At 54.3% G+C, this 27,792-nt stretch overlaps 4 protein-coding genes across 4 annotated transcripts; 1 reads left to right on the top strand and 3 right to left on the bottom strand.

Annotated features, from left to right (window-relative positions):
- Positions 1-1,196: 1,196 nt before the first annotated feature.
- On the bottom strand, positions 1,197-3,503 carry B0T23DRAFT_457414 (ankyrin repeat-containing domain protein; the record flags this gene model as incomplete). The annotated part of the gene is made up of 1 exon (XM_062841284.1): positions 1,197-3,503. The coding sequence occupies one exon, from the start codon at positions 3,501-3,503 to the stop codon at positions 1,197-1,199; it is 2,307 nt and encodes a 768-aa protein (XP_062687947.1).
- A 1,903-nt stretch (positions 3,504-5,406) lies between these two features.
- B0T23DRAFT_390807 (uncharacterized protein) lies at positions 5,407-8,461 on the bottom strand. The gene is made up of 2 exons (XM_062837900.1): positions 6,800-8,461; positions 5,407-6,566 (listed from the first exon to the last, which is right to left on the bottom strand). Exons 1-2 carry the CDS (start codon positions 8,136-8,138, stop codon positions 5,686-5,688), a joined length of 2,220 nt encoding a protein of 739 aa, XP_062687946.1. The 5' UTR covers positions 8,139-8,461; the 3' UTR covers positions 5,407-5,685.
- A 4,096-nt stretch (positions 8,462-12,557) lies between these two features.
- B0T23DRAFT_327580 (uncharacterized protein) lies at positions 12,558-20,424 on the top strand (the record flags this gene model as incomplete). The annotated part of the gene is made up of 3 exons (XM_062835630.1): positions 12,558-12,737; positions 12,799-12,943; positions 13,007-20,424. 3 exons carry the CDS (start codon positions 12,558-12,560, stop codon positions 20,422-20,424), a joined length of 7,743 nt encoding a protein of 2,580 aa, XP_062687945.1.
- A 3,425-nt stretch (positions 20,425-23,849) lies between these two features.
- Positions 23,850-26,414, bottom strand: B0T23DRAFT_416230 (fungal-specific transcription factor domain-containing protein). Its single transcript, XM_062839622.1, has 5 exons — positions 26,002-26,414; positions 25,588-25,912; positions 24,989-25,532; positions 24,415-24,918; positions 23,850-24,355 (listed from the first exon to the last, which is right to left on the bottom strand). Exons 1-5 carry the CDS (start codon positions 26,225-26,227, stop codon positions 24,005-24,007), a joined length of 1,950 nt encoding a protein of 649 aa, XP_062687944.1. The 5' UTR covers positions 26,228-26,414; the 3' UTR covers positions 23,850-24,004.
- Positions 26,415-27,792: the final 1,378 nt, after the last annotated feature.

The following is a 27,792-nucleotide window of genomic DNA, read 5'->3' as shown; positions in this document are numbered from 1 at the left end:
CGCCACGCACTACAGGCTCACACGCTTTGTGACGCGGTGTCATGTCCTTAACATAGGTAAGTATTTACCGCGTCCAGTACCTAGCTCGTGGTCATGACTACCTAGGTAGGTACTAACGTTAGGTAGCCAGGAAGTTTTTCTAAACGCATTTGGTGATTGAAATCGATGTCATCGCGGGCCTGGCGGTGACTCTCCTCCGCTTGTCTACCTACCTTATGTTGTGCGGCGAGCACCAGTCAATTGGTCCGCCATTCTAAAGGGGCTGCCTGGCGCTGGTGACATAGGTACGATAGAGGTAGGGTTAGGTTTCGTTACATCAAAGGCCGGATTCGGCACATACCAAGGAAAAGAGAACCTCAACAAAGGAAAACGAACTGGGTCCTGACGTGAGTATCTCACTTGAATGAATTTGGTTAGGTACCTCTAGTGACGAATGGTTTGTGAAGCGCAAAAATTGCCCGGTGTTCGACTGAAAGAAAAGAAACCAAATCGCTGCGCACAAGTTCCCGGGTTTCGAAAAGCTGGAGGCACACCTACCTAAAGGTAGTCTTGAGAATAAAAGGAGATAGGTAAGGCGTAGCGCAATGTGTAAAAGCTAGGCGTAGAGTAGTGTATTATGACTCTGATCTATGTCGCGTGTGGGAGAAAGTAGGTGTAGGTACAGGAGGAAGAGGAGAGAAATGTGGGTGTGCAAGTGATTACCATTCAATGTCGTATATGGAGATCCGCGAAGTAAGGTACCGTAGAGGTTAAAGCGTAGGTACCTCTAGGTGTTTGAATTCTTGCACTACCTACCTCTACGACTCTCGGTGACTAGGTACCTACCTAGGTACTTACCTCTCTCTAGGTACCTACCTACCTATTTACCTCTCTATACTTCCTACCCTAATATCTTCCGTACCTCCAATCCCCTCCCATCCCAGCATCCAACCCTCCCGTCTACCTCTACTCCTATACATCCCGTGAGAATCAACCAGTGCACCTTTAACACGCCTCGTAACGCCACCAGTGCCGTCCTGAACGCCGCACGGATTATGCATAACCGAAATTGAAAAAAAAAAAAAGAGAACCGAAAATGGGAAAAAGGAAAAGGGAATTGTACATAAGGAAATGTATAACGTCTCAACAATCAAAAGATAAAAAAAAAAAGGAAAAAAAGAGAAAAAAGAAAAAAAATTGAAGAGAGCAAATAATCACTACCAACTAGGATCAGGCAGCGGCCGCGCCCATCCAAACGGATCATCCATAATACCACTATTAGTAGTACACAGACCCATCTGCTTGGTACTCGCGCCGGTGCACCACGCCTTCACGTCCTCCTTGGGTTTCCCCAAGACATCCTCATCCAACTCGTCCGGCCCCCGCAGCAGAACAGAGCGATTATACAGCCGCTCGCCCAGGAAGGTCACAGGGCGCTGGGGATCAAACAGATCGTCTCCCGAGTGACGGACCCAGCCCCGCTCGAGGTCATGCAGGATATAGGCGGCAAACTGCGGGTCTGTAGCCAGGTATCCGTCCACGTCCAGGTCCAGGAGGAAATGCATTAGGTGCTGGTCGGGGTTGTTATTGCGGAGATAGCACCGGTTGGCCATCCACGCCAAGTCCTCTTTCCGCTGGGGGTTGTTGTCCCCACCCCAGCATCCGCGGCGGACAAGGACGTCGCAACACAAGAGTCTGCCTTCCATGAAGGCCACCATGAGCGGGGTGAGAGACTCGTGCGAGTCTTCTCGGGCCTGCATGAGGGCTGCGGCGCCGGGGATGTTGAGGACGAGACGGAGGATGTCGCACTGGAGATCGGGGGTGAGCCGCTCTTGGGAGCATTTGCAGACTACGTGCAGGAGGTTGTTGCCTTGGTTGTCTCTGTGGTCGATCCTGGCGCCGTTGTTGAGAAGCTCGCGAAGGACGCGGCTGAGGGTCCCGATGTTCACGCGTGGTGACATGGAGGAGATGGGCAAGGGAGGGCCATCGATGGCCTGCATGAGGACGTTTCGGCCACGAGAGTTGGTGGCGTGGATGTCGGCGCCTGCTTTGATCAGGGCCTTGATGGCCGGCACGTTGAAGTGCTGGACTGCTGCGATGAGCGGTGTGTCACCTGGGCAATCTCTTGTCTCTAGGGATGCCCCGTGAACCACTAGCTTCTCGATCGTTTGCATCCGATCCAAGCCATGCTTCACTGCTCTTGCATATTCCTGTTCGCGCGTTTCCGGCTCTTCTACATTGTTGCCTCCTCCTGCGGAAAGCATAGCAAAGCGATGGCCTTTGGCCGGAGGCATAGCGCACATGTGGAGGGGTGTCAGGCCATTGCCGATGTTGGTTGCAATGTAGCCGCGGTTGACGTCGGCGCCGAGCTCGATCAACCTGTCTGCGTCCTCATAGTTTCCGACGCGACAAGCCTCACCCAGGGGTGTGATGGTTGAGTAAGGGAGAAATATGTCAATATCGACGTTGATGTTGGCGCCGAGGTTGAGCAGCAGCGGCACGGTAGAGTCCCAGCGGCGATACGCGTAGGCGTAGTAAAAGGGAGTCAGGGTCTTGTTGTCGCGCACATCGATGTCTGCCTGTAGTCCAACATCCACCAGATATCGAATGACATGAACAAGGCCCATGGCGGCAGCATGGTGGAGGGCGGTAGCAGGATACTCGAGAAAGCCCGAATTCTCCCACGGGGGAAAAAGCTCCATGTAGACCGGTGCTCCACTGGCCAAAAGCTTGATGGCAGCCTGTTCGTTGCCATGACAGATGGCGACATGGAGAGGCGTCCAGCCTGGAATGTAGAGTCCATCGATGGAGGCGGTGCCTTCCATCGAGGTCAAAATGCCATATTCTCGCCAGCAAGAACAGAACTGTTTGGCCACTACGTCCATCCGGGCACCGCGTTCGAGCAGAGTGCTGATGGCTCCGATGTGGCCCGCTCTGGCGGCGAGATGGAGGGCAGTGTACCTGCGGCCGAACTTGGTCTGGGTCCATCTTCCCGAACCGTCAGAATCGTCGCTGCGACCAACGCTACGGCCATCACCATCGAGGGTGGGCGAATAGAACATGGGTTCATGGTCGGTATAGTTGTCGCCGTCATCCGTGAAATCCGACATGGATTCATCGTCGTCATATGCCATGCTTTGAACACCGTAGGAGCTGCCGTTGCTACCGGCCAGCAAAGTGCTTCTGGAATCGCAGACACTTGCGGTATCCCAGCCCGGGTGAAGCTGGCCTCGTTGAGTAAGAGCCTTTCTCCACTCCCTGGATGATGTGCATTGGTGGAACTCGTGGTTGGGATCTGCACCAGAGTCAAGGGCCTTTAACAGGGTCCCGACCACGCCGTTGTGTGCTGCCCACTCGAGGGGGTAGGGAAAGTCACGCGAGACTGCGCGCTTGTAGAGGATAGGGTTCACAACATCGTATAGCCTCCGGTTGATTCTGGCAAGAGCAGCTAGATCCCGCAAACGCTCGAGGTTATCGAGCACGAAAATAACGAGCTCTGTCGGGAGTGCCGATATGGAAGGCATGGTCAACGGCTCCGGGCGAAAACGAGTGAAAAAGAAGTGAAGTGGCGGTACAGATATGTAGATGTAGTTCTCTACTACTTGAGTAGACGGCGTTCAGATTCGAGGTTGCTCGCAAAGGTTGGTTGGTTGGTTGGTTGATGTGACAGCGCCGTCAACTGACTGAATTTGTCGCACGAAAGCCGCTGACAGTACCTCGAAGTGACAAACAGTGTCGCTTGGGGGAAAATAAGAAGGAAAAGAACGAAATGACGTAGAGGATCGGAGAGAACTCCGGTCCGCGGGGCCTAGGCGACGCGTTGGAATGAGAGAAAGCCGAGATGCCAATAACAAAACCGCCAGTGGCGTCGTCGGCGGTCTTAGATCCGCTGTCTTGGCAGATCGCGAGGGTGAGCAGACAGTGAGGGGCTAGCACTGATGAAGGTTAGTTGCCAGGCACTAACGGGGTCTACCTAGTGTAGAGTAGCCACTTACCCTTGGCTGGACCCTGAACACGTTGTGTGAAGTAAGGACAAGGGTGGGAAAAAGGGTACCGTTACGTTGTGAGACCACCAATGAGTGAGGTCAAAGAAGTGCCGACAGGAGTTGTGGTTTGTGGTGGTGGCAATATCTTTTTTTTTTTTTTTTTTTTTTTTTTTTTGATGGGTTTTCGTTTGCTGGACGAGAGAGGGTTTGTTGTGAGAATTGTAGTGTGTAGTGTATAGAGATGATGTATGGTGTAGTGAATTGTTTGGAGAAAGTAGCGCGTTGGTGTGGGGTGGTGTTGGGCGAAATGGGAAAAAGATGTGCGCTGAACGACCAAGTTGAAGTGCCATGATGAGCAAGCAATTCGCCGGCTAAAAGAGGGGAGATGGCGGCAGGCAGTCTGATAAGAAAACGAAATATATCTAGTGTACCTAAACAGCTTAATTCCAAATTCCCCCTTCCCAACTCCCGGATTGACCATTAAACTTTTTCAACGACTTCTGCATCTTCTATCTCTTGAAATAGCATCTCCAAGATTGATGGAGATGAATTCTTTATGCAAGCCATTGAACCCTTACTGTTTTGAGCTGCAGGAGATGCTAGCCCCGAATGGGTCCTGCCTGGAAGAGGCAACAGGCGTTGGCTGAAGGCGGGCTTCCACTGGCCAACGGCCTTGTCAGTTCCCTGATTCGGTCATAGTTGGGTACAACGGCGTTGCAGTTACATTCTGCCGAGCCCCGGTTAGCCCCGGATGCGCCCCTGATTAGACACATATAGCACGAGGAGCAGGGGATCAACGACAGATTGTAAAAGAGCACTCCAGCAGCTTACTGGGAAGCGAGCGGAAGATTTGGTAGATGGCTTCTGGAGGGAGTGATCTTGTCGGCAATATCTTGGTATCTCCGTGTTTTCGGAAAGTCGGGAGGTCCCTTGATGCCCCTGGGCCATCGCGGCGCCGAGATGGTTGTTGGTGGAGATAGAACGGCTATTGGAAAGGGGCCTGTGTTTTAGCGACAATATTTCGGTGAGCCACAGTTCAACGACGTGTTTGGAGAGAGCGGAAATGATGAGTGGGAAGGGATATCGAAAAGCATTATGTGGAGTTTGTCAGCCCTTGGTTGCTTTCAATTAAAACCAATTCTTGAAGTGATTGACTTCAGTTGTAATATAGACAAGAGGAAAAGCAAAGAAGTGATGTGGTTCAAATCGTTGAAAGGCCTTGCTGAAGAAACAAGAAGCACCAAGAAATCGTTGCACACACACAAAAGAAAAAAGAATCTTGGGAAAAATGGTGTGGTCCTTTGCCATAATGATGCAGTGTCCTAGGCATTTGTTCTTCACATCTTCCACGTATTACATTATCGTATTTTTATCTATCTCCTCAGAGTTGGACCCAACCTGGCTGGGCCGAATAATAGGATTCGAGCCACAACGGGCACGTGGTACATGGAGGAGGGAGGTTGTTCATGTCTACATTAGATAAGCGATAAAGGACAAACATCCTGCTATTGGTGCCGGCATCCCAGCCAGCACCTGTGGTATCCAAATTTGAAAGTCTCCGTCCCCAGTCTGCGTCGCAAGGTTGGGGACACAGCAGGGAGACATCGATTCCGACGGACCAAACGAAAGGGGAAAAGACATACCCGAAAACGCCATGAAAAGGAACCAAATCATAAAGAAAAAGAGAAAGTACACACTTCCCCTTCCTTACACCTCTACTTTATGCCACAAAAGCACACCCGGTAATCCTCACAAACTCGTCCTCAACATGCAACCACACCTTCCTCACCATATCCTGCTCCTCCCTCATCACCCTCAACGCCTCCTCCGTCTTGGCGCTCAACCCTTCCCCATCGTTACTAACCGAGTAGACCCCACTGCCTTCTTTGCCATCTGTTCCCCTGGCCACTCTCAGGCTCATCGACATTGAGGATGAGCTGGTAGAGTGCGACGAGTGCGAGTCCTTTCTTCGATGACCCTTTTTGTTGTCGGTTGCGGTGCTGCCGCCTGCGGCAGAAAGTACCGAGCCAGATTGGGTGTTGCGAATTTCGATAGATGGTCTGTTGCTGCCGCTGCCATTGCTGTTGCTGCCGTTGCCGTTGGTCCCGCCTACCACTCCCAACCCAAGACCAACCCCAGAAGTCTCCTCAATGTCCCTCCCCTCTCTCGCCGGAAATTTGGCAGACGTAGCCATAAACAACTGCCTCTCGCCCGCCTCCGCCACTGGGATCGTACACAGCGGCCCAATCACTTTAAACACCCCCCGCAGAACCGTAATGGCCGCCCGGTTGGTGTCCTGTCCCAGCTTCGTCCTCACAAGTCCGGGAAAGGTATGGACGAAGGAGACGTCGGGGGCTTCGAGCGCCAAGGACTCGAACGCCAGAGTCATCATGGAGGCCGAGTGCCCGCGGGCTTGAAGCATGGCGAGACGCCGAAACTGGAAGTCGCCCGTGTCGATGTGCCCTTCTTTGGTGCCGTTGAGAACGGAGACGACGCGCCGGAGGGATGTCGCTTTTTGGAGTTCGGGGAGAAGGTTGACAATGAAGCGGACGCGGGCGTAGAATGAGACGGCGGCGGGGTAGTGGAGGGATTCTTTGGTGTCTGTATGTGGCGGGCTTGTTAGTCATGTGTGGTTTCTTGTATATTGGGGTACGGGAGGGTATGGGCATGAAGGTGTGAAGATGGGAAAGAGAATGATGAGGGAAAAAGGGAGCGCAGCGTAGGACCTGAACTCTCAAGTGAGTGGCCAGCTCTTGAATTCCTCTCCATTGCCCTTCCCCAGACATCCTCCTCCCCATCTACCTCCCCTCGAAATGTGCCAGGAAAAAACGTACCTATCCCCATAATTGTTGTCCCACAACTCAGAAACAGCAAGTTGATCACTCTCTCTTTACACTTGATCTCCCTACATACCTCATCCACGTTCGCCAACAGGCTCACATCCGCGCTTCGAAAATGATACTCTCCCTCCGGGTTGAGATTCGCCAGTTCCGCGCCCACCCGCTCTCCATTCGTCCTGTCTCTCCCCACGAAGTACACTCTCGGCGCCACCGCGTGCCGTACAAACTGCTTCAAAGTCGCTTCGCCGATACCCCTGGTGGCGCCCACAAACACGGCTACTAACCCGGACGGCAAAGACGATACGATTTGCGCGTTGGAGGTCTGGATCTGCTCGTGGGTGACCATGCTGTGTTGCCGCTTGTGGCCTCCGCCGCTGCGCTGGGTGGTGGGGGAGGAGGTGCGGGAGATGGGGGACGAGGTGCAGGTGGTGGTGGTAGTGGCGGCAGAGACGTTGTGAGCAGTGGTGCCGGGACCGTAGCGGCCGATGCCGAGGCCGTTAGGGGAGATGCCCCGGGGGTGGCTGTTTTGGTTGTGATTCTGACCGGTCGACGGGGAATTGACGGAGGAGGAGGAGGAAGCCTGGTTGCTGGAGCTGGAGCTGGAGTTAGTGCCGCCGGCCAGGTAACGGCGGTTAGTGCTGGCTCTGGAACGGCCGGTGGATGCAGAGCTGGTAGAGGTCTGGCTTCGGGTGCGGGTTGTGGCAAAGGTGCCCGGGTTACTGTATGAGTTGCTGTTGTTGCTGGAATAGTTGATGCTGCTGGTGCTGGTGGTGCCGTTGCTGACGTTGGTGTCGGTCGAGGTTAAAGGCCGGAAGTAGTTATTGAGACGATCGACGCGGTCACGGTCACTATAACCCCGCTCGGTGTAGGTGGAAGGATAAGAAGTGGCACCGCCGTTGGCGTTGGCGGAGCTACTATGCGAGGTGGCATGCGCATCCACAACAAGGTTCGTTTCGGCGGCGGTGAAGTGAAGATCGCCTAGTAGCAGTGCGGGCCAGTTCCCATTCCTCGATCCAAACGCACTAATGTTGCCGCCGGTCGTGATGGGATAGTCGCACAAGGTGCTGCCGCTGATGCTGTTGGCGACGCTGCGGGATGAGGACGGCCTGGGGGGCGGAGAGAGTGGAGTGGTGGTGATGGGCGACATGATATGTGGCTGCTGTCCTTGTCTAGATGTGACGACCGTCGGTGTTTCCAAGGCGTTTATTAGAGAAAAGGAGGAGAAGGAGATACTCCGACTCGGGACAAACATGGCATTGGACATATCTTTTGTTTTGTCGAGGTTGTCGAGGGGCCAGAGATCGACAGGGACAGGGCTGCATCCAGCATCCATCCTCCAGATGCCAAGGGCCCGACCAGCTTGTTATGCGCGCCTGGGCAATGGGGTCCCAACGTCGAGCTACTGGCTGTTCGGCTGGACCAGACGGTAGATGCAGTAGTGTAAGTGATATTAAAGGCAACAAACAAGAGACATCAGAGACCCAAAAGGGCATCATCCGGCCCAATGTCCGTTCCTGGTCAAACTAATGCCCCGGATTTCCACTTGGATCGACAAATCTACGACATGACTAGTTGCTTCCAGTGCTTCGCTCCGGTCCCCGACAGAGTATTTTGAGAGCAAAGACTCAGGTTGGCGTATCCGGATGAGACCATCTTGGCGCCAGCTGGTATTTGGGGGTTCAAATGGTAATTTCTTTTTTTTTTTTTTTTTTTTTTTTTTTCTCATTAGTTTATGCCGAGCACACAGTTGATAAGCTACGCACTACGTAGGTTGAACTGCCGGACATCTCCAGTAGGGGACTGTTATCGACGATGAGTTTGATAGCGAAGACGTCATTTTTGGTGTTTCTTTTTTTGCATACGTTAGAAAAAAGCAAAGTAGCATGATGAGCTGCGTCCTCTTTTCTTTCTGACAACGGAATCAGGTCATAATTGTCAAGCAAAAAGCAAAGAAAAGGATCGTGTGTGTGTGTGTGTGTGTGTGCGTGACGTGACTGTCAAGTTAAACGGTCAAACCATCACGAGCTGACACGAACAAGTCATTGCGAAACTCAAATAGCGACGCCGCATTCCAGGGGGTTTCCATTGTGTTTGCTTGCTTCCCCTGTCCATGGCCCCGTCTATCGGATGGGGCCGACTCGATTTGGGGGTGTTCATCCGTTGCCTGATGTCCGATGTCCGATTGCGATGATATGATGAACGACCTGATTGTCCTCAATTCTCCCGAGTTTAGATGAGACTTGGGGACGGGCCGAGTTTGAGTCCAAAACAGCGACAGAAGATGAGAGATGAAGTGCTTGCTGGAGACCGGACCGGACCTCATTCCCGGTGGAAGGTCAATTCGAGAGACAAAGCGTCATTACACTAACACCTCGCTAGCATGTAGGTGGCGGAGAGAACTTCCGGGAGACAAAAGGGATTTGGTGGTCCGAGTCTCCTCATCTTTCTCATGAACCGCCGCCGTTTTGCACAAGCGAGAGCGAGCGAGGATCAAATGGTGAACAAAGCTTGAATAAAAGATGGCTTACCCGAGACCCCTTAAGTAGGAGCCAGTGTATATAAAGGGGGGAGCGGTAGCCGATGTTTGAAGCTGAAGTTTGGCGAGGTCGCTTGTTCTTCGCTTTTTGTTCCTGTCTTGTTTTTTTTTCCCCTGCGATTGTCCTTTTTTTTTTCTCTCTTGTTGTTTCTCGGGGAATTTCTTATCCATCACTGGAAAGGACGAGAGAGGGGACCTCCACCATCAATGTGCTGGGAAGTTGCTCTCGGGTCCGACTTCCTGCCAGCGCGGACTAGGCAAATTGAGACGGATACAGGCATCATGCTTCGAGAGAGAAGGCGCCTCCAGCTGAACTGAACGAGGAGATGCCTGGTTGATGGGAGCCGGGAAGGAAGGAGCTGAAGGAGACAACGAACGGGAACTCGATAAAGTTGACCACTGCAGTTGACCACTGACTGCAGTCTGCGCCCCTTTTCCATCCATTCTCGGCCGGTTCGTCCCTTTTGCCTGCCCCCCGCATCGGAGAATGGACTTTGGCACTTGAAAATGCTCCACTCACAGGTACCCGCACTTTAGCTTGATCCGCGGGATCTGCATAAGCTCACTCCACCGAGGTTTCATTGGTCCTCACGGTCCTGCCTTGACCATGCTACGCCTTTTCCTTTTAGGACTTGGGCTGGCTGGGCAAGTGGAGTGCCAATCTTGGGGTTTGCAGATCCCTCAGTTGGAACCGTGCATCCGTGCGACTCCAAGGTGTGGTCGTTGAACATGCTGTGCAGTGAGTGTGGGAAGGAGACTTGAACTTGTGTTGAACAAGGTGAGAGCTTGGTGGTTCTGGTAGAGGTACCTCGACTGTCTCTCGTGTCGTCGTCTTTATATAAAACAACAGCTCACCCGAGTCCAACTCGACAGTCACAAACTCCTTCTTGCGCCTGCTGCCCACAAAAGATAATATGTGATTGGTCAATTGATGAGGAGGTGGTTGGGATCTCTTGCTTTGTTTGTTTGCACGCTTGCCATGGATGCATGGTCCCGGCCTCACCGGCGGCGGGCCTCAAGCTTCACTTCTTCTTCCACACTTTTTCCAGCTCTTCTGTGCACCTTCACCGACCGCCGGAGTTTCTTTGAGTCGGACGGGAGTCAAGACCCCACTTATTGATACTGGTCCCGTCCATCCCACGGCAGAGGGCCCCACTCCCGCTTTCTTGCCTCGGCCGCCGAAAAAGCCCGCTCCTTCCAGCGCCCCGTCCTTTCGGCGCCGGCCCCCTCAGCCGGTTTAGCCGTTTTCCAGTCTCTGTTCTTTTCTCTTTTCCCGTTTCTTCATTACCCCCTTTTTTTTTTCTGTCTTTGAACGTTTATTCCCGTCTATCGGAGTACTGGAATCACTAAAGTGCATATTCCCCAGCCTTCAATTCGGTATCTGGAGTGCTGGACCCTGCCCGGGCGTACCTTGTCGAAAATTGAGGTACGTAATGATAGGGACAGCATGGTCAAGGTCAAGGTCGGCTTGGATCGGTCAGTTCTATGTGATCAATTGGGACCATGTCGTCGGCGACCTCGATCGTTGGCCAGTTCGGATCTCAAGATAGGAGTACCGCCGATACAGTATAAACCCCCTGTTTTCTGGCGAGTAAAAAGTCTTGTTTGTACCGTCTATTGCTATAAGCTCCGCACAAAAAATGGACATGGATGTCATGTGAATGTTACGGTGTACGGAACCCGAGCATTCGGACCAAGCATTCGGGATGCAACGTCGAGTATCTTGTTTGTACAACGAACGACTCAGCTGCCCAGCAAAAGAGCCGCTTTCACGCGGACTGTCGGGGTCTGGAGTTGGAGTTGGAGTTGAAAGACAGGGCATTTCTCCTCTTGTCAGCCCTCATCACTCGCCTGCCACCGCAAGACATGGAGACCACATGGGGAACGTGATATCGACACCGACTCGTTAGTCGTTGTGCTGTTGCCAAGGCAAAGACAGCCCGGCCTCTTCTTATACTGTTTCCAGGGTCTGAGCTCTGTCCCACCCCGTTCACCGCCCTGTAAAACAAGGTTCCCCAGACCGTCCCAATGACAACGCCAACGATGTCTTGAGGCTACCGAAAACATAACAAGTCAGTACACTAGCACAATGCCCAGAAAATATTATCCGACTAGGCGCCGCATCCCAAACTGTCAAACTAAATGCCACGGCGTCTTGTCTTGTCTACCAGACGTGTTCGTCGATCCGGCATGCGCACGAGTTGACGGCGAGACAAGGTCTTGGAGACGGGTTCGTGACGGGATGGGAATCATGATGCACAACACCAAAGCACCAAGGGAGACCTACCTACCTATTGATAGATAGAACGCAAGCAGGTCTCACGCAAGCAACACGCACACATATACACTACACTATATCCGCCCTGTAAAACATTTGCACGCAACCTCCCCACAGAAAAATGCGGCCAAGACTTCGCTCTTGTCGAACTCGAGGAACACGTGTAGATCCCGAGCGCGTAGTACACGTATACCAAGTACAGATACCGTGAGCTATGGTGAGTGGACTTTCTGCACCGTCCTGGATGCCCTGGATTCAAGGTCCCCGGAGTTGGGGTCCCCCATGATCTTGTACCTTGACTAATCGGCCGAGTATCGTAGGCGGTCCACACCACGCCACCCTAAAGAACCTCATCCCCCCACTCGGCCTCGATCGGATTCCCATCCAAGCCAAGCAGATCACGGGATAGCAAGTCGTGGACAGCACCATGCAAGCTGGGGGACCTGCCTTAGAGGCAGACTACACAGTCCATGACGGTGTCAACCATGGGTTCTCTAATGATCTTGACCTTGTTCAGCTTGGTATACACTGTTGCATCGTTAAGCATCACCAAGGGGGCGGCGAGTTGCTTCCTTGAAGGAGATCGGATTCACCAAGCCGGGGCCGAGACATCCACAGACACATTTTACAAACACACACACACACACACACCATACCTACCTCTAATACTTAACTCTTGTCTCATCCCGCTTCCCCAGGGAGAGACACGTAGTTTTGCCATCACATACGTCTATCCAAGATACCCTTTTCCCTCCCCCACCCTTGTGCCTTTCATCAGCATCCCATTAGTGGTAGGCATATTTTATACTTTGTCGTTTTTTTTTTTAAAGACTAACGACGTTGACGAAAACGACATATCATCATCGTTTTAACGAACCATACGACTCTTACGACCCCCTCTTAATTACTATATACCCCCCCCGCACACACATATCATAATGGATTCCAACATGCCTATTGCCATTATTGGCATGAGCTGCCGATTCGCTGGCGATGTCGACAGTCCGTCCAAGCTCTGGGATCTTTTGGCTCAGGGAAAGAGTGCGTGGTCGGAGATTCCCAAGGATCGGTTCAATATCGATGGATTCCACCACCCCAACTTTGAGAAGCTTAATGGTGTATGTCTTGTGTTTACCTGATGAAGGGAAAAAAAAGTGACAAGCTAACATGCCCCCATAGACAAACGTAATAGGCGGCCACTTTATGAAGGAGGATGTTGGCCTATTTGATGCGCACTTCTTCAACCTTTCTGCCGAGACCGCGGCTGCTTTGGACCCCCAGTTCCGTCTGCAGCTCGAGTCAACATACGAGGCCCTTGAGAGCGGTAGGTTTTTTTTTTTTTTTTTCATTTCCAAGCCAGATGAACGCAGAAACTGACGCCAAACAGCTGGTATCACTCTTCAGGATGTGGCTGGCTCCAACACCTCGGTCTACGCCGGCTCCTTCTTCCGGGACTACCACGAGAGCTTGATCCGGGACCCCGACACACTCCCCCGCTTCCTCCTCATGGGCACCGGCGCCGCCATGGCCTCCAACCGTCTCTCGCACTTCTTCGACCTCCGCGGGCCCAGCATGTCCGTCGACACGGGCTGCTCCACCACCCTCACAGCGCTTCACCAGGCCTGCCAGAGCTTGCGCTCGGGCGAATCCACCATGTCCATTGTGGGCGGCGCCAACATCATGTTCAACCCCGACATGTTCCTCGCCATGTCCTCCATGACGCTCATCTCCAAGGACGGCCGGTCCTGGGCGTTTGACAGCCGCGCCAACGGCTACGGCCGCGGCGAGGGATCGGCCACGGTCATTCTCAAGCCCCTTGACGCTGCTCTGCGCGACGGCGACCCCATCCGCGCCGTTATCCGCGACAGCGGCATCAACCAGGACGGCAAGACCGAGACCATTACCACGCCCAGCGGCGAGGCACAGGAGGCCTTGATCCGCGCTTGCTACGAGCGGGCGGGCCTCGATCCGGGGCAGACGACGTACTTTGAGGCGCACGGGACGGGTACTCCGACGGGCGATCCAATCGAGGTGAAGGCAATCGCTAGGGTGTTCAAGGACTCGCGCAAGGGCAACGGCGAGGACGCGCTGCTGCGTATTGGGTCCGTCAAGACCAACATTGGTCACACCGAGACGGCTTCGGGCGTGGCGGCCATCATCAAGGTCGCGTTGGCGCTGGAAAGGGGCCAGATCCCGCCGAGCGTCAACTTTGAGAAGCCGAATGGCAAGTTGAGTTTGGACGAGTGGAAGCTCAAAGTGCCCACCGAGCTGGAGGAGTGGGTGGGCACAGACGGCATCAGGCGGGCCAGCATTAACAATTTCGGCTATGGCGGGTCGAATGCCCACGTTATTATGGAGGACTACAGCAGCTACCTCGCCACGACCCAACGGCCCAAGGCGCTACCTCTGACGAATGGCGGCGCTGGCCACCACCACCACCACCACCACCACCAACACACCGACAGCGGAATTGTCATTGACGACAACTTCCACGGCGGCAACAATGGCGACCACCACGCCAAGGTCTTCCTCCTGTCCGCCAAAGACGAAAAAGCCACGGAGCGCATGATCGCCAACCTCAAGACATACCTCCACCACCAGCAAAAGTCCAACACCCACTCCAAGATCGCCGAAAATGCCCTCCTCTCCAACCTCGCCCACACCCTCTGCGACCGCCGCACCCTCTTCCCCTGGACCGCCACCTTCGCCGGCGCCTCTCTCGACTCCCTCATCCGCACCCTCGACTCAGGCCGCGTCAAGCCCGCCAAGGCCTCGGCCCAGCCACCGCGCATCGGCTTCGTCTTCACCGGCCAAGGCGCCCAGTGGTGGGCCATGGGCAAGGAGCTCATCGACGCCTACCCCATCTTCAAGGCCGCCTTGCTCGACTGCGACGTCCAGCTCAAGAAACTCGGTGCCACTTGGAACATGTGCGAAGAGCTGTCGCGCGATGCCGAGACCAGCAAGGTCAACCAGCTCGACTACAGCACGCCCGTGTGCGTCGCCGTGCAGATTGCCTTGGTCGAACTGCTAAAGGCGTGGGGCATCAAGCCGACGGCTGTGACTTCCCACTCGTCGGGCGAGATTGCCGCTGCTTATGCCGCTGGTGCGCTCGACCTGGCGAGCGCCATGGCTATTGCCTTTGCCAGAGGTGGTTTGGCTAGCGAGGGCAACCGACAGTTTGCGAGAAAGGGAGGCATGATGGCTGTTGGGTTGGGACGGGAGGAGGCCGAGAAGTATCTTCCTAGAGTTACCCAGGGTCAGGTGGTGGTGGCCTGCGAGAACTCGCCGACGAGCAGCACCTTGTCGGGTGATGTCGAGGGTTTGATCGAGCTGGAGCAGATTATGAAGGAGGAGAACATCTTTGCTCGCAGGCTGAAAGTTGACGCGGCCTGGCATTCGCATCACATGGAGGCTGTCGCTGATGCGTACTATGCGTCCATGGATAAAAAGGTCAAGCCGGCCAAGAGCAAGCTGGACATGATCTTCTCTTCTCCTTGCACCGGCAAGCGGATGGACAAGGTCAACGAGATCGGCAGCCCGGGACACTGGGTGCGCTCGTTGACGGGCTGTGTCCGGTTTGTGGATGCGTTCCGCAACATGGTCTTTGCCGAGGAGGGCGCGACAGAGCCGACGGTTGATATGGTGATCGAGGTCGGTCCGCACGCCGCTCTGTCGGGTCCCATCCAGGATATCTTGGGTATGCCCCAGTTCAAGGGGGTCACTATCCCGTATGGCAGCTGCTTGATTCGCAAGAAGAGCGCGGTTGATACCATGCAGGATTTGGTCGGCGACCTGGTTCGCAAGGGGTATCCTGTCAACCTCAAGGCTGTCAACTTTCCCTTTGGCATGGAGCGTGTCAAGGTGTTGACTGACTTGCCTGCCTACCCCTGGAATCACTCGACCAAGCACTGGATTGAGCCGCGCTTCAACAGGGCCCTCAGACAGCGCTCTGAGGCTCCTCATGATTTGCTTGGCTCGCTGGTGCTGGGTTGTGATCCTAGTGCTCCTACTTGGCGTCACATTGTCCGTCTCGGTGACCTTCCTTGGGTCAAAGACCACTGTGTCCAGGGCAACATGATCTATCCCGCTGCTGGATACATTGCCATGGCTGTTGAGGGCATGCAGCGCTTCGCTTCCCGTCAAGCGGGCGACAAGAAGATTGCTGGTTACCAGCTTCGTGATGTTGACATCCTCAACGCTCTTGTTGTTCCCGAGACGAGCGAGGGTATCGAGATGCAGCTTTCTCTTCGCCCCGGCAGTGAGAGGGATCTTTCCACCAAGGGATGGACCGAGTTTACTGTTCAGTCCGTCACCTTGGACAACAAGTGGACTGATCACTGCAAGGGCTTGATCTGCGTTCAGTTTGGCGCTGCTCCCAAGCACGCCGTCAACCAGCCTACCCAGGACTCCCACTACCGCATCCGTATCAACCCCAATGACATCTGGGCTGGCATGCGCTCGGGTGGTATCAACCATGGTCCCATCTTCCGCAACATGAAGAGCATTCGTGCCCGCAGCAAGCAGTCCGTCACCACCTTCACCGTGGCCGACACCAAGTCCGTCATGCCCAAGCAGCACGAGCACGCCCATGTCATCCACCCCACCACTTTAGACTCGGTCTTCCAAGCCGCTTACACTGCTGCCCCTGGCGCTGGTGGCAAGAACCAGACGCCCAAGGTTCCTCGCTCCATCAGCAAGCTGTGGATCTCCCACGACATCAGCAAGCAAGCCGGCCACGACTTCAAGGCCTACGCCGACCTCGACCACGCCGACGACCAATCCACCAAGACCTGTCTCCGCGTCGTCGATGACGCTGCCGATACTCCCGTGCCTGTCATTTCCATCGACGGCTTTGTATGCCAATCCATCGGCAACGCCCCCACCGCCGCCGACGAGCCCTGGGAAGCCGACAAGTTCACCACCACCCACTGGGCGCCCGACGTGACCTTCCTCAAGGACGCCTTCCTCAAGAAGCAGCTCGGCAGCCAAATCACGCCCGAGGAGGCCGAAATCCTCATGGACCTCCGCAAGGCGTGCATGTACTACATCTACGACGCCCTCCGCGACCTCACCCCCGAGGACATCAAGAAGCTGGAGTGGTACCACAAAAAGTTCTACATCTGGATGCGTCTGCAGGCCGACTTGGCGCGCGCCAACGAGCTGGGGCCTGATAGCAGCAAATGGGCCAACGCCACGCTGAACGAGAAGGCTATCCTGCTGGAGAAGGTCAAGATGAGCAGCACCAACGGCGAGATGGTGTACCGTCTTGGTCCGCAGATTGTTCCCATTCTGAGAGGAGAGATCACTGCCCTCGAAGTGATGCTCGAGCAAAACTTGCTGTCCCGCTACTACCTCGAAGGCCTCAAATGGGGTCGGGCCAACGCCAAGCTGGGCGAAATGGTCCGCCACTACGCGCACAAGAACCCCCACGCGAAGATGATTGAGATTGGTGGCGGTACCGGCGGTGCCACGGCCCATGTCCTCAACGCCATCGGCACTGCCGACGACGGACTGGGCCCTCGTGCTGCTAGCTACGACTTCACCGATGTGTCGTCGGGCTTCTTCGAGGCGGCCAAGGAAAAGTTCCAGCCGTGGAAGGACCTGATGCGCTTCAAGAAGCTCAACATCGAGCAGGACCCTGCGTCGCAAGGGTTCGAGGAGGGAACGTACGATGTGGTGATTGCTTGCCAGGTTCTGCACGCGACCAAGTCGATGGATAACACGATGCAGAATGTGCGCAAGCTCCTCAAGCCCGGCGGTAAGCTGTTCATCATGGAGACGACCCAGGACCAGATGGACGTTCAGTTTGTGTTCGGGTTCCTTTCGGGGTGGTGGTTGAGTGAGGAGGAGGAGCGCAAGTTCAGCCCGTCGCTTTCCGTGCCCATGTGGGATCGCGTCTTGCATCGTACTGGCTTCCGCGGTGTCGAGGCGGAGATCAGGGATGTCGAGCATGATGAGCTTTATGCGTTTAGCGTCATGAGCTCGACGGCTGCTGCTAGTGCTCCCGTGTTTGACTTTGATATTACCTTTGTCACGGCGAGCAGCCAGATCCCCGAGGTGTGGTTGGATAAGCTGAGGGTGTCAATTGGGTTGTTGACCTGCTCCGTTCCAACGGTCAAGAGTCTCGAGGAGGTCACGGTCGATGGAAACGATGTTTGCGTCTTCCTCGATGATCCCAAGAACCCCGTCCTGGCGGACCCGAGCAAGGCGCAGTTCAGTGGCATCAGGGATATGTGCACTCGCGCCAAGGGCCTGCTTTGGTTGTCGCAGGGCGGCGCCGATGAGTGCGATCAGCCTCTGGCCTCGCTCGCTGCTGGGTTCCTCCGCTCTTTGAGGCAGGAATACTCCGGCAAGCGTCTGGCAACGCTCGATCTCGACCCGACCCAGGACATCTGGTCCGAAAGCTCCATCACCACCATCACCGAGGTGTTCCGCAAGTTGTTCGACTACTCGATCAACGAAGCCGGCAGCGACTACGAGTTTGCCGAGCGTGAGGGAGCCGTCAAAATCCCCCGCTACATCAAGGACGTCACGCGCAACTCGGCCGTCTTCAAGCAACAGCAAGCCACCACTCAGCCCGAAGCCGAGATGCAGCCCTTCATCCAGCCCGACCGTCCGCTGCGTCTAACCATTGGCACCGCCGGCTTGCTTGACACACTCAAGTTCATCGACGACCCGACGGCGTCCGACCCTCTTCCCGAGGACTTTGTCGAAGTCGAGCCGCGCGCCTTCGGCGTCAACTTCCGCGACGTCATGGTTGCCATGGGCCAACTCAAGTCCAACACCATGGGCTACGACTGCGCCGGCGTGATCACGCGCGTTGGTCCCGCCGCTGCTTCGGAGGGTTACCAAGTTGGTGACCGCGTGTCCGTTTTGCTGAGAGGGCACTACGCCAGCAGGACGCGCATCCACTGGACCAGCGCCGTCAAGATGCCCGATACGATGACCTTTGAGACGGCCGCTAGCTTGCCGACGCAATACGTCGCTGCTTACGTTTCCTTGTATGATACCGCTCGTCTGCAAAAGGGCGAGTCGGTCCTCATCCATGCTGCTACGGGTGGTGTCGGTCAAGCGGCGGTGATGATGGCGCAGCGCGTGGGCGCCGAGGTGTTTGTGACTGTTGGCACGGACGAGAAGCGCGAGTTCGTCATGAAGCACTACGGTATCGCAGCTGATCACATCTTTTCCTCGCGCGACATTTCCTTCGCTGCAGGCGTCATGGCCATGACCAAGGGCCGGGGCGTGGATGTGGTGCTTAACTCGCTGGCTGGCACTCTTCTGCAGGAATCCTTCAACTGCTTGGCTCCCTTTGGCCGCTTCGTGGAGATTGGCAAACGCGATCTGGAGCAGAACAGCAGTCTGGCGATGGAGGCGTTCACGCGGGCGGTGTCGTACACGAGCATTGATGTGATTACGCTGGGAGAGTACAAGAAGATGGAGACAAACCGGATCATGAAGGACATTATCCACTTGGTTGGGGCTGGGGAGTTGCGGGTGGTTGAGCCTATCACAGTTTATCCCGTCGGAGAGATTGAGAAGGCCTTCAGGTTGATGCAGGCCGGTAAGCACATGGGCAAGATCGTCTTGGCTGCCTCAGAGGAGACCTTGGTGCCGGTCCTGCCCCGTGTCACCTCCAACACCGTCTCTCTCCGCTCCGACGCCTCCTACCTCGTCGTCGGCGGCTTCGGCGGTCTCGGCCGCTCCATCTGCTCCTGGCTCGCCGAGCACGGAGCCAAGAACCTTGTGGTGGTCTCCCGCAACGCCAAAGCCGACAAGCTCGCCCAGCTACAGACCGAACTCAACCATGTCTCCAAGGGCGTCAAGGTCACCGCCATCAGCTGCGACATCTCCAACATGGCTGTCCTTACCAAAGCCCTTGACTGCGTCGAGCGCGGCGTGCCGCCCATCCGCGGCATCATCCACGGCGGCATGGAACTGCGCGACTCCGTCCTCGAACACATGAAACTGGAAGATCACAAGGCCGCTCTGGCACCTAAACTCAACGGCTCCTGGAACTTGCACCAGTATTTCTCTTCTACCAAGGAGACGACAGAAAATCTAGACTTTTACATCATGCTCTCCTCCCTCGTCGGCATCGTCGGCTTCGCTTCCCAATCCAACTACTCCGCAGGCGGCACCTTCCAAGACAGTCTCGCCACCCACCGCGTCGCTAACGGTCTTCCCGGTGTCTCGCTCGACCTGCCCGTCGTCAAATCCGTCGGTTACCTCGCCGACCACCCCGACTCCTCGGAAAAGACCATTGACTCTCTCAAGCGCCACGGCTTCACGGCCCTAGCAGAGGACCAAGTCCTAGCAGCCATTGGCTCGGCAATCCGCACCCCCTTCGCAGGCACCCTCACCCTCGGTCTCAACTGCGGACCGTCCGCGCAACCTACTCCCGATTCGCCTCTAGCGCGCGACGCCCGTTTCGCACAGCTTAAACACCGCGCTGTCAAGTCTTCCTCCACCTCCCAATCTTCAGTTTCGGCTACCACGGGTGATTTATCCAGTCTGCTGGCTTCGTCTCAAACCATCGAAGAAGCAGTGGAGCATACATTGGAGGCAATCACGAAGAAATTGCAGGATATCTTTATGATTGCGGACGCGGGCGAAATCAACCCGGAGTGTTCGCCGGCCGAGTTTGGCGTGGATAGTCTGGTGGCGGTGGAGTTGCGGAATATGCTGAGCATGAAGGCGGGCAGCGAGATGAGTATCTTTGAGATTATGCAGTGTGGGAGTTTGAGGGGGTTGGCGGGGGTGGTGGTGGGGAAGAGTGGGTTTGTTGATGCGTCGTTGAAGGAGTGAGGTACTTGTAGTATGTATCTGGGGAAGTTAGTTGTGCTGTGGTGTTGGTGATGGTGTCTACGGTGTTTACAGTGGCGTTTCCGGTGATGGTGTTTACGGTGGTTGCTACAGAGAAGCGAAGAAACTAGACGGTGAACGGTGAACTCGGTGACCTCGGTGACCTCGGTGAGCTTTGGACATGGAGACGGAGGTGGAACACTGCAGAGGAATCGGGAATGACCGGAAAACATTGATGAGCGGGGAGTTGTTCCAGTCGCGATTCCGAAATCGGCGGGAATCCCGGCCGGGGCAATGGTGTGAGCAAAGCAGAGTAGAGTAGAGCAGAGTTCTTGGGGGGAAAGCGGTGGGAAGAAAGATGGAAAGCAAGACAGACAGACAGACAGACAGAAAAGGACATGGGGGGAAAGATGTCACCGCCGGTCTCATCGATGAGATGCAGTGATCTGCGGTTAGGGGGGGAATGATACCCCACTGAGGACAGAATAGTGGAGAAAGGGGACGGGACTCGCTGGCCGAGTTCAAGTCGACAACTCTGAGCATGTTTATTGGCGTTTCTGTATTTGGTGAATTTACCTGTTTTCGTTTTGCAACGGAATGTTTGCATTTACTTTGGGAGTCATGCTATGCTATGCTAGTTCTGCGCGGATTTCAGAATGTTCTCGACAACAATCCTGCTTTCTTTGCGGTTTCTGTTCTCGTAGTGATGAGTTGTACCTCTGATGACGAAGTTCGGCATCGCTGGAGCTTCCTTCCTTGCAAGTATCGTCTTGTGTTTTTACCTCTGGTGGTATTGCTCGTGTGATCTCTGGCCTCTGGAGAATGAATGAATGAGGAACATTGCCCTGCGGATGAAGACGGGAGTGAGAACCTTGATGGCCTGGCCAGGCACTGTGCACTGCTGCGGGGACACAACGAACGGAAAGGACATGATTCCGCACTCGACCGTCGATCATGGCCAAGGTGCCATCCCGCCCCACTGGAGCTGAGCTGAAGTGAACACACTGTACGCAGTACACACCTGGGGAGGAACAATGATGGGGTTTATGTTGAGAGAGACGGGACGGGAGAGATGATGGAGTTGATTGAGAGAACAGTGCACTGCAGTGTGATCACATGCCTCTGTCTCGATGCCTTCTCCTCCACTTTCAATGCGTGGTGAGCAGAGGTAGAGGTAGGTACCTAGGTAGAGCTCCCGGTTTGCTATGTCCCGGCTGTTTCCAACACAATTATGAGCAGGTATGTAGGTACCTATTATGTACACGATGGACAGGGACTACCTAGTCTATAACTTCAGCAGCTGGTGAGCTTTCCGCTCTCTGCTCTCACCCTAGGTCCCCAATTCCTCCCCAGGGTTCAGTCGTTCGTAGCTATCATGTCAAGCTGTCCCTGTCCACAGGTATGTAGGTACCTACCTATCCCCCATGTAGCCACAACCACGAGCGCTACCACCTCGGCTACCATCACCAGACGAGCGCCTCGTCGATCACCATTCACGACCGGGGCTCGTGTCGTGTACAGTACGGAGCCACACTGACTGTTGCTCCACTACCCGAGGCCCCTTTTACTGTATATAAGTACCAGGAATGCAACTGCAACTGCAACTGCAACTGCATGTGGGAAATCCCCCAGACCTAGGTACCTACCCCATTCACATTGTGCAGTTGATCGACGGGTGGGATTGATTGATTGATTGATGGATGATGAACTGGAGGAGTGTTACCTACCTACCTACCTACCTACCTACCTACCTAACCTACTACCTATGTTGTCGACACATTGACAGGAACGAAACATGGTAGCTTAGAGGTACGTAGAGGTAAGGTGGGATATGCATAGCAGTCGAAGCGAGCGAGCCCGCAAGCGACGACGAGTTTTGGAAGCGAGAGCCGAGCCGAGGGGTGACAGTACTACCTTACAACCTTACCTACCTTGCCTGCCTAGATGCACCTACCTCTCTCGGTTGATACAACTACCTACCTAAGTAAGGTAGGTACCTAAGTAGAGGTCGGTAAGGTACCTATGTAGAGAGAGGTAAGGTCAAAATGATATTCTTCGCTTATCGTGATGACATGAAACAACAATCGTGACATACTGATCAGATTGAATTTTTGTGATGATGATCAACGCCTATCAAAGTAGGTACCTGTCTACCTGTCTACCTCTAGACTACCTACTACACAGATCGAATCATGTTCCCTTCCATTGCATTATTATCACTTTCTTTTGACCTTGAGAATTGAAAGAAAAGGGACCTAACTTCTCTTCGTGCAGCTAGAGGGAGGTCTACGGAAGAGCTTGTTACGTGGGCAAACTCGTGGGTCACATACCTACCTAGTAGATGGTGTAAGGCATATACAGCAAGCAAGTATTACCTGACGAGCTGGAGCTAGAGCTGGAGTTTGAACCTACCTACCTAGGTACCTATGTAACCGGGCCGCGCTGATCAATGACTACCTACCTACCTGGAGTGAGAGGAACAAGATTGACAAGGCACGCCCATCCTGATTATATAATCTGTGTTTTATCTTCATCAATCAATGCCCCTCTGTTTTCAAGCCTACACTAGGTGGTAGGTAGGTAGCTTCAGCTGAGAGCGTGAACTTGCTAATTTGGAGTCGAGGTTTGTGCAGACAGTACCTACCTACCTACCTACCTACCTACCTACCTACCTACCTACCTACCTACCTACCTAGATCCTGGTATATTTTTCATGCACGTGTACCATACATATTATTCTGGGTATGATATCCGGTGTCAGTTTCAGTCGAGGGAGGCTCCTTGACTTGTATTTACCTACCTACCTACCTACCGGCTGGGACATACCTAACCAGAAAAGTGCTGCTGTCCGGTGTGAGTTCGAATGAGTGAATACCTATGAAGCGAACTGTAAGCTGGATTTTGCGCGCTTTGATATTGTTCAATCATTCACAGTGAACCGATCGCATCAATGGTCACCGAATGCCTTCTCAATCAACAACTTCAAGATACCTAGATAACAAAGGGGGATATTGCCTGGATAGGTGACTTCAGGCTAAAGACCGAAAGACGTCCGAGACCAGACCGGTAGAGTTTATCATCAAGAACTCATCATCAATCTCCACGACCCGTTCGTGTCATGCATGTCAGATGCCCTACCCTACCCACCTGAGGTATTAATGGCGGAAAGAAAGCATGAACCGTTGGGGTCGCATGAGAAACGAAGTGGCCGACACGTTTTGATTCGTCTGCTTAAGCAAGGCTGTATGTAGTGCGGTGGTGCCGTTTGCCGATCCCTGTCTCCTTTTGGAGAGGGTTAGGCTTGCGATTCAGCTGCAGACTGCAGCTCTTTTCGGGCTTAGCCGTTGGAAGGAGGGGTACCTGCCGAGGGTAACAAGACATTGAGGGGATTAATGTAGATTGTACCTAGGTAGGTCGGTACGCTAGTTGTGCTTGATTAAAACATTATGCTTGTATTCTTGTTGGGTATCTTGTTCTGCTCTGCAGACGTATGCTTCGTGGGTATTATCCTCCATGGCCTCCTTCTCATCATCCCATCCTTTGATTCTGTCTCCTCCACCCTCGCTAGTTACAGATAATAAGACTAATAAGTACAAAGTTGAATTTGGGGTATATGCTGATGTGAAACATTAAGGGAATGGCTAGGACTCTGACTTGGTACGTGGCCCATCAAAAGAGTCTGTTGTTGTTGAGCACGTTGCTGCTGCTGCTGGACAAGCTCCAGCGTATGTAAATGCTCCCTTGCCAGGTTGTTGAACGTCTGCATCTTTCGTAGCGCGTCCATGCATGATTGGATCTCGCCGTCGTATTCGGTTTCCGTGGTGGAAATGAAGCCCTCGGGCACTTGGGCGGCGAGGTCGTTGATGGTTTGGGTTCGTTGGGATATTAGGCGAGAGGCGGCAAGAGAGATGGAGAGAGGGAGGAAGATGTGTGCCTTTTTAAACCTGTTAGTGACTTGCTAGAAATGGAAGGAATTGGGAAAAGAAGACATACCTTGAAATAACCAAGATGCTCATGAGCCTTGGTCAAGGCGGCAATCTCCCTCGCAGCCCTCAGCGCCCGCTTCTGATACTCAAACACGGCCGGGTCCCAAGCCTGCTGCTGTCCAGTCCCCTGGCAATCACCAGCCTCTACCACCTTGCACAAGTTGATGGTTGTCGTGTGAGCAAGCATAAAAGCAAAAAAGAGCATCGGATCCGCCGCCGCCGACACAACCGGGTAGCTCTGCACAAGAGAATCCAGCCTCTTGTTGACCATGCCGGCCAGCCATTCGTGTCGGATCCAAAAGTCGGCCGAGTTGCTACCGTAGGTGCGCTCGACGTTGGCAACCTGCGTGTGGGAGAGGGTGCGGCCACAGACAGTGGCGAGCACGACGCTCTCAGCCAGGGGAGAAAACAAGCCGTGGTCGCCAGAGGCAATGGCTTCGGAGAGGAAACACATTTGGATTGGTTGGCCGCTTTGGAAGGAAAGTTCAGGCGAGGGGAGGCGAGTGCAGATCTGTGCACATGTCATGTCAGCATCATGTTCCTTCCCTTTGGGATAACTGCAGGTGGACTTGTGAACTTACCACCTCCTCCATCAACGTCAATGGCCACTGATTCTTCAAGCTAATGAACCGATCCAAGCAGTAAGCCACCCAGAATGTCCTCCTCCGCTCCTCCACCAGCACCGGATCCTCCCCCTGCTGCAGCATCGACCTCTCGGGGCTATCAATTTCATGCAGTCTTGCCAGCTGCACCAGTCTGAACGCCCTGCCGGCCGTCACCCACCCGCGCTTGTAGTTTGTCCTGGAGAACTCGTAAAAGGCAAGCAAGAGCCAAGCTTGGATTTCCTCCACGCAGACGGGGCTTTCGTGAGGGTGGTGGTTCTCGTACATGTCGAGCGACTCGAGCATCTGCTTGGTTTCGTTGTAGAGGGTGTCACGGTAGGATTCGAACTGGGAGGACAAGGCCATGGCCAGCGTCCACATGGCGTACTGGAGACATAGGCGGGGGTTGGGGGCGCTGTTGTGGTGGTGGGTGGAGAGGGGTGTTTGTTGGGAGAGAGCGAAGTAGCGGGACTGGTTGAAGATGGGGACGTTGGGGTGGACGCGGTCGAAATAGAGTTGGTCGCTGTAAGAGGTTAGAAGGTGTGGCTGAAAGATGACGGGAGGAGCATGAGACATACAGGTCAGCACGCATGAGATCATGGATCAAGGCGCGCTTTGGTGGTGTGGGTGGCGATGGAGGGAACTTGAAGTTTTGCATGGACAAGGGAATCTGTGGTGTCATGGGCGAAAGCTGTCCATTGTGGGTGTGGTAGTCGCCATCCCATATCGAACCCCTCCCTCGTGGTGAGGCAACTTGGCTGAGGTCACCATCGGAGGCAGGTCCTGGTGGTGTTGTGCAAGTGCTGGCGGCAGAAAGAGGATGTTGTAAAAGGTCGGCGTCGCCATGGAGAGATAGGCCTTCGAGGTTGGTTGGGTCGAGACTGAGACGACGTTCAAGAGCAACTTTTTTTTTTTTTTTTTTTATAGTCAATAAACGAGCTGAAGAAGACGCGAATACGAGGGCTGGAACAAGGCGGGGGGAGGCGACCTACCGATGCGGCTCCGCAGGGCCTTGAGATCGCCTTTCTTGGGCCCGCGGGCGAGGCGGTTGTGGTTGACTTCGCATACGATTCCTGCATCGGCGCAAGTTCCGCATTGGGGACGTTGCCGGTCGCATCGCAACTTGCGTTTCCGGCACTCCTCGCAGGCGGACCCGGGCAGCTGTCTCGGCTGCGGAGGCCCGTCCGTGCTGCTGGTTCGTCGGCTAGCAGGCGGCATCTTGGCTGTGTAACTGGTTGGTGTATCTTTTTGTCGTTTGTCTTTTTTTGCGTGTTGTTGATGATGATGATGATGATGCTGAGGATGTTATGTTGGAGGCACCGCGGGACGGGACTTGGTCTTTAATACGCTTGCTCTCGGTCAGTTTATGGAAGGTGAAGAGCAGCAGCAGCCAGGAACAAGGGATATGGATGTCTACAGGGGGGTGGGTGGGTGGGCAACTCGGCGAAATGGGTTGAGTTTGTAAATCTGGGGAAGTGTGCTGTGCCCGACTGGATGGAGATGATGGGATTGATGGATATTGCGTTCGGCGACTCCTCCTGGTACATACATATTGTCAAGCATAACGTCAGCGGCATGTGCCCATGTTTTCGAGGGCAGCTGGAGATGGAGATGAATCGGGGATGGATGTGCAATTGCCCACCAAAATGTTCCACTCTCATGATGGACAGTCTTTCCTCACTCAGATACGGGATCCAGACCACTGCAGCATTAGCGCCTCTACAGTGCTGCCTCTAACTGTACGGGGTAGGTAGGTAGGCATGTACCGTACCGCCAGCTGGGTACGTATTCTACCACATCTAACTCAAGATTGTCGTCGTCGATGGATGGATGGATGGCAGGGCAGGGGTTCAAGGGGTCCTCAGCTACCTCTACCTAGTCCTGTCATCTGGTTCGCGAGAGCACACAGTGACACATCTGATATGGAATCGACACAAAGAACCTTGTTCAAGAAGAAGCACATGAACCGGCCAGAAGGGACCGGAATGATTCCGGATGTGTGTCGAGTTCATGTTGTTGATGTGGTTGATGTTGTCAAGGGAATGAATAATCACGACACAATTTCGTGATCATACAGGTACCTAGTAGTGACTGCTTTGGGCACCAAATGGCGGGTTTTCAGGGCTGTTTGAAGAGGTCTGGGCATCCCTTTCAGACTGTACCCCCCTGTACCTCTACCGTAACCCTCTCTCTGTCTTAGGTACCCTTGCCATCCACACATCAACACCCCTGAATTTCCCATCCCCAGAATTGTCATTTATCCCACTCACTACCTTCACCTTTGCACATCCATCCGTCATTTAATCTCCCCTCCTCATCTGCTATTTTCATCGCCGCCATCATCTAATCGCCCCATTCCACAGCGGAAGTCGATCCGAGCTAAATCGCGACTTCCTCCACACATCAGTATCATCATCATCTCGTCGCCAGTGGCATCCATCCAGCAGCGGAACTGCTATCAGTGAGACACATCCAGGCCTGTGCAACCCCTGTCGACGACGACGCCGACGGTCCCAGTGATGATTTGGGGCTCAACGCCTCACCGAATAAAAGTGCCCGGCAACATTGACCAATGACATGGCACTTGATCTTCTCCTCCATCGTCCCATCCCATCACGCCCACTCGAGACATTTCAAGCCAAACCAAACCAAACCATCACCGGCATCCGTCCGTCAAACCCGCCAGCCAGCGCCTGATCGATGATGCATGATCCTGGCTCCGATCCTTGAGACACTGTATCAGGAAAGTCCACCTAACCATCAACGTCCCTCGGCTCCCAATG

This window comes from Neurospora hispaniola (assembly GCF_033458365.1).
Source record: "Neurospora hispaniola strain FGSC 10403 chromosome Unknown B0T23scaffold_12, whole genome shotgun sequence".
NCBI classification, from domain to species: Eukaryota; Fungi; Ascomycota; class Sordariomycetes; order Sordariales; family Sordariaceae; genus Neurospora; species Neurospora hispaniola.
Note: the sequence above shows the minus strand (reverse complement) of the source record. Positions and strands in the feature narration are given on the sequence as shown.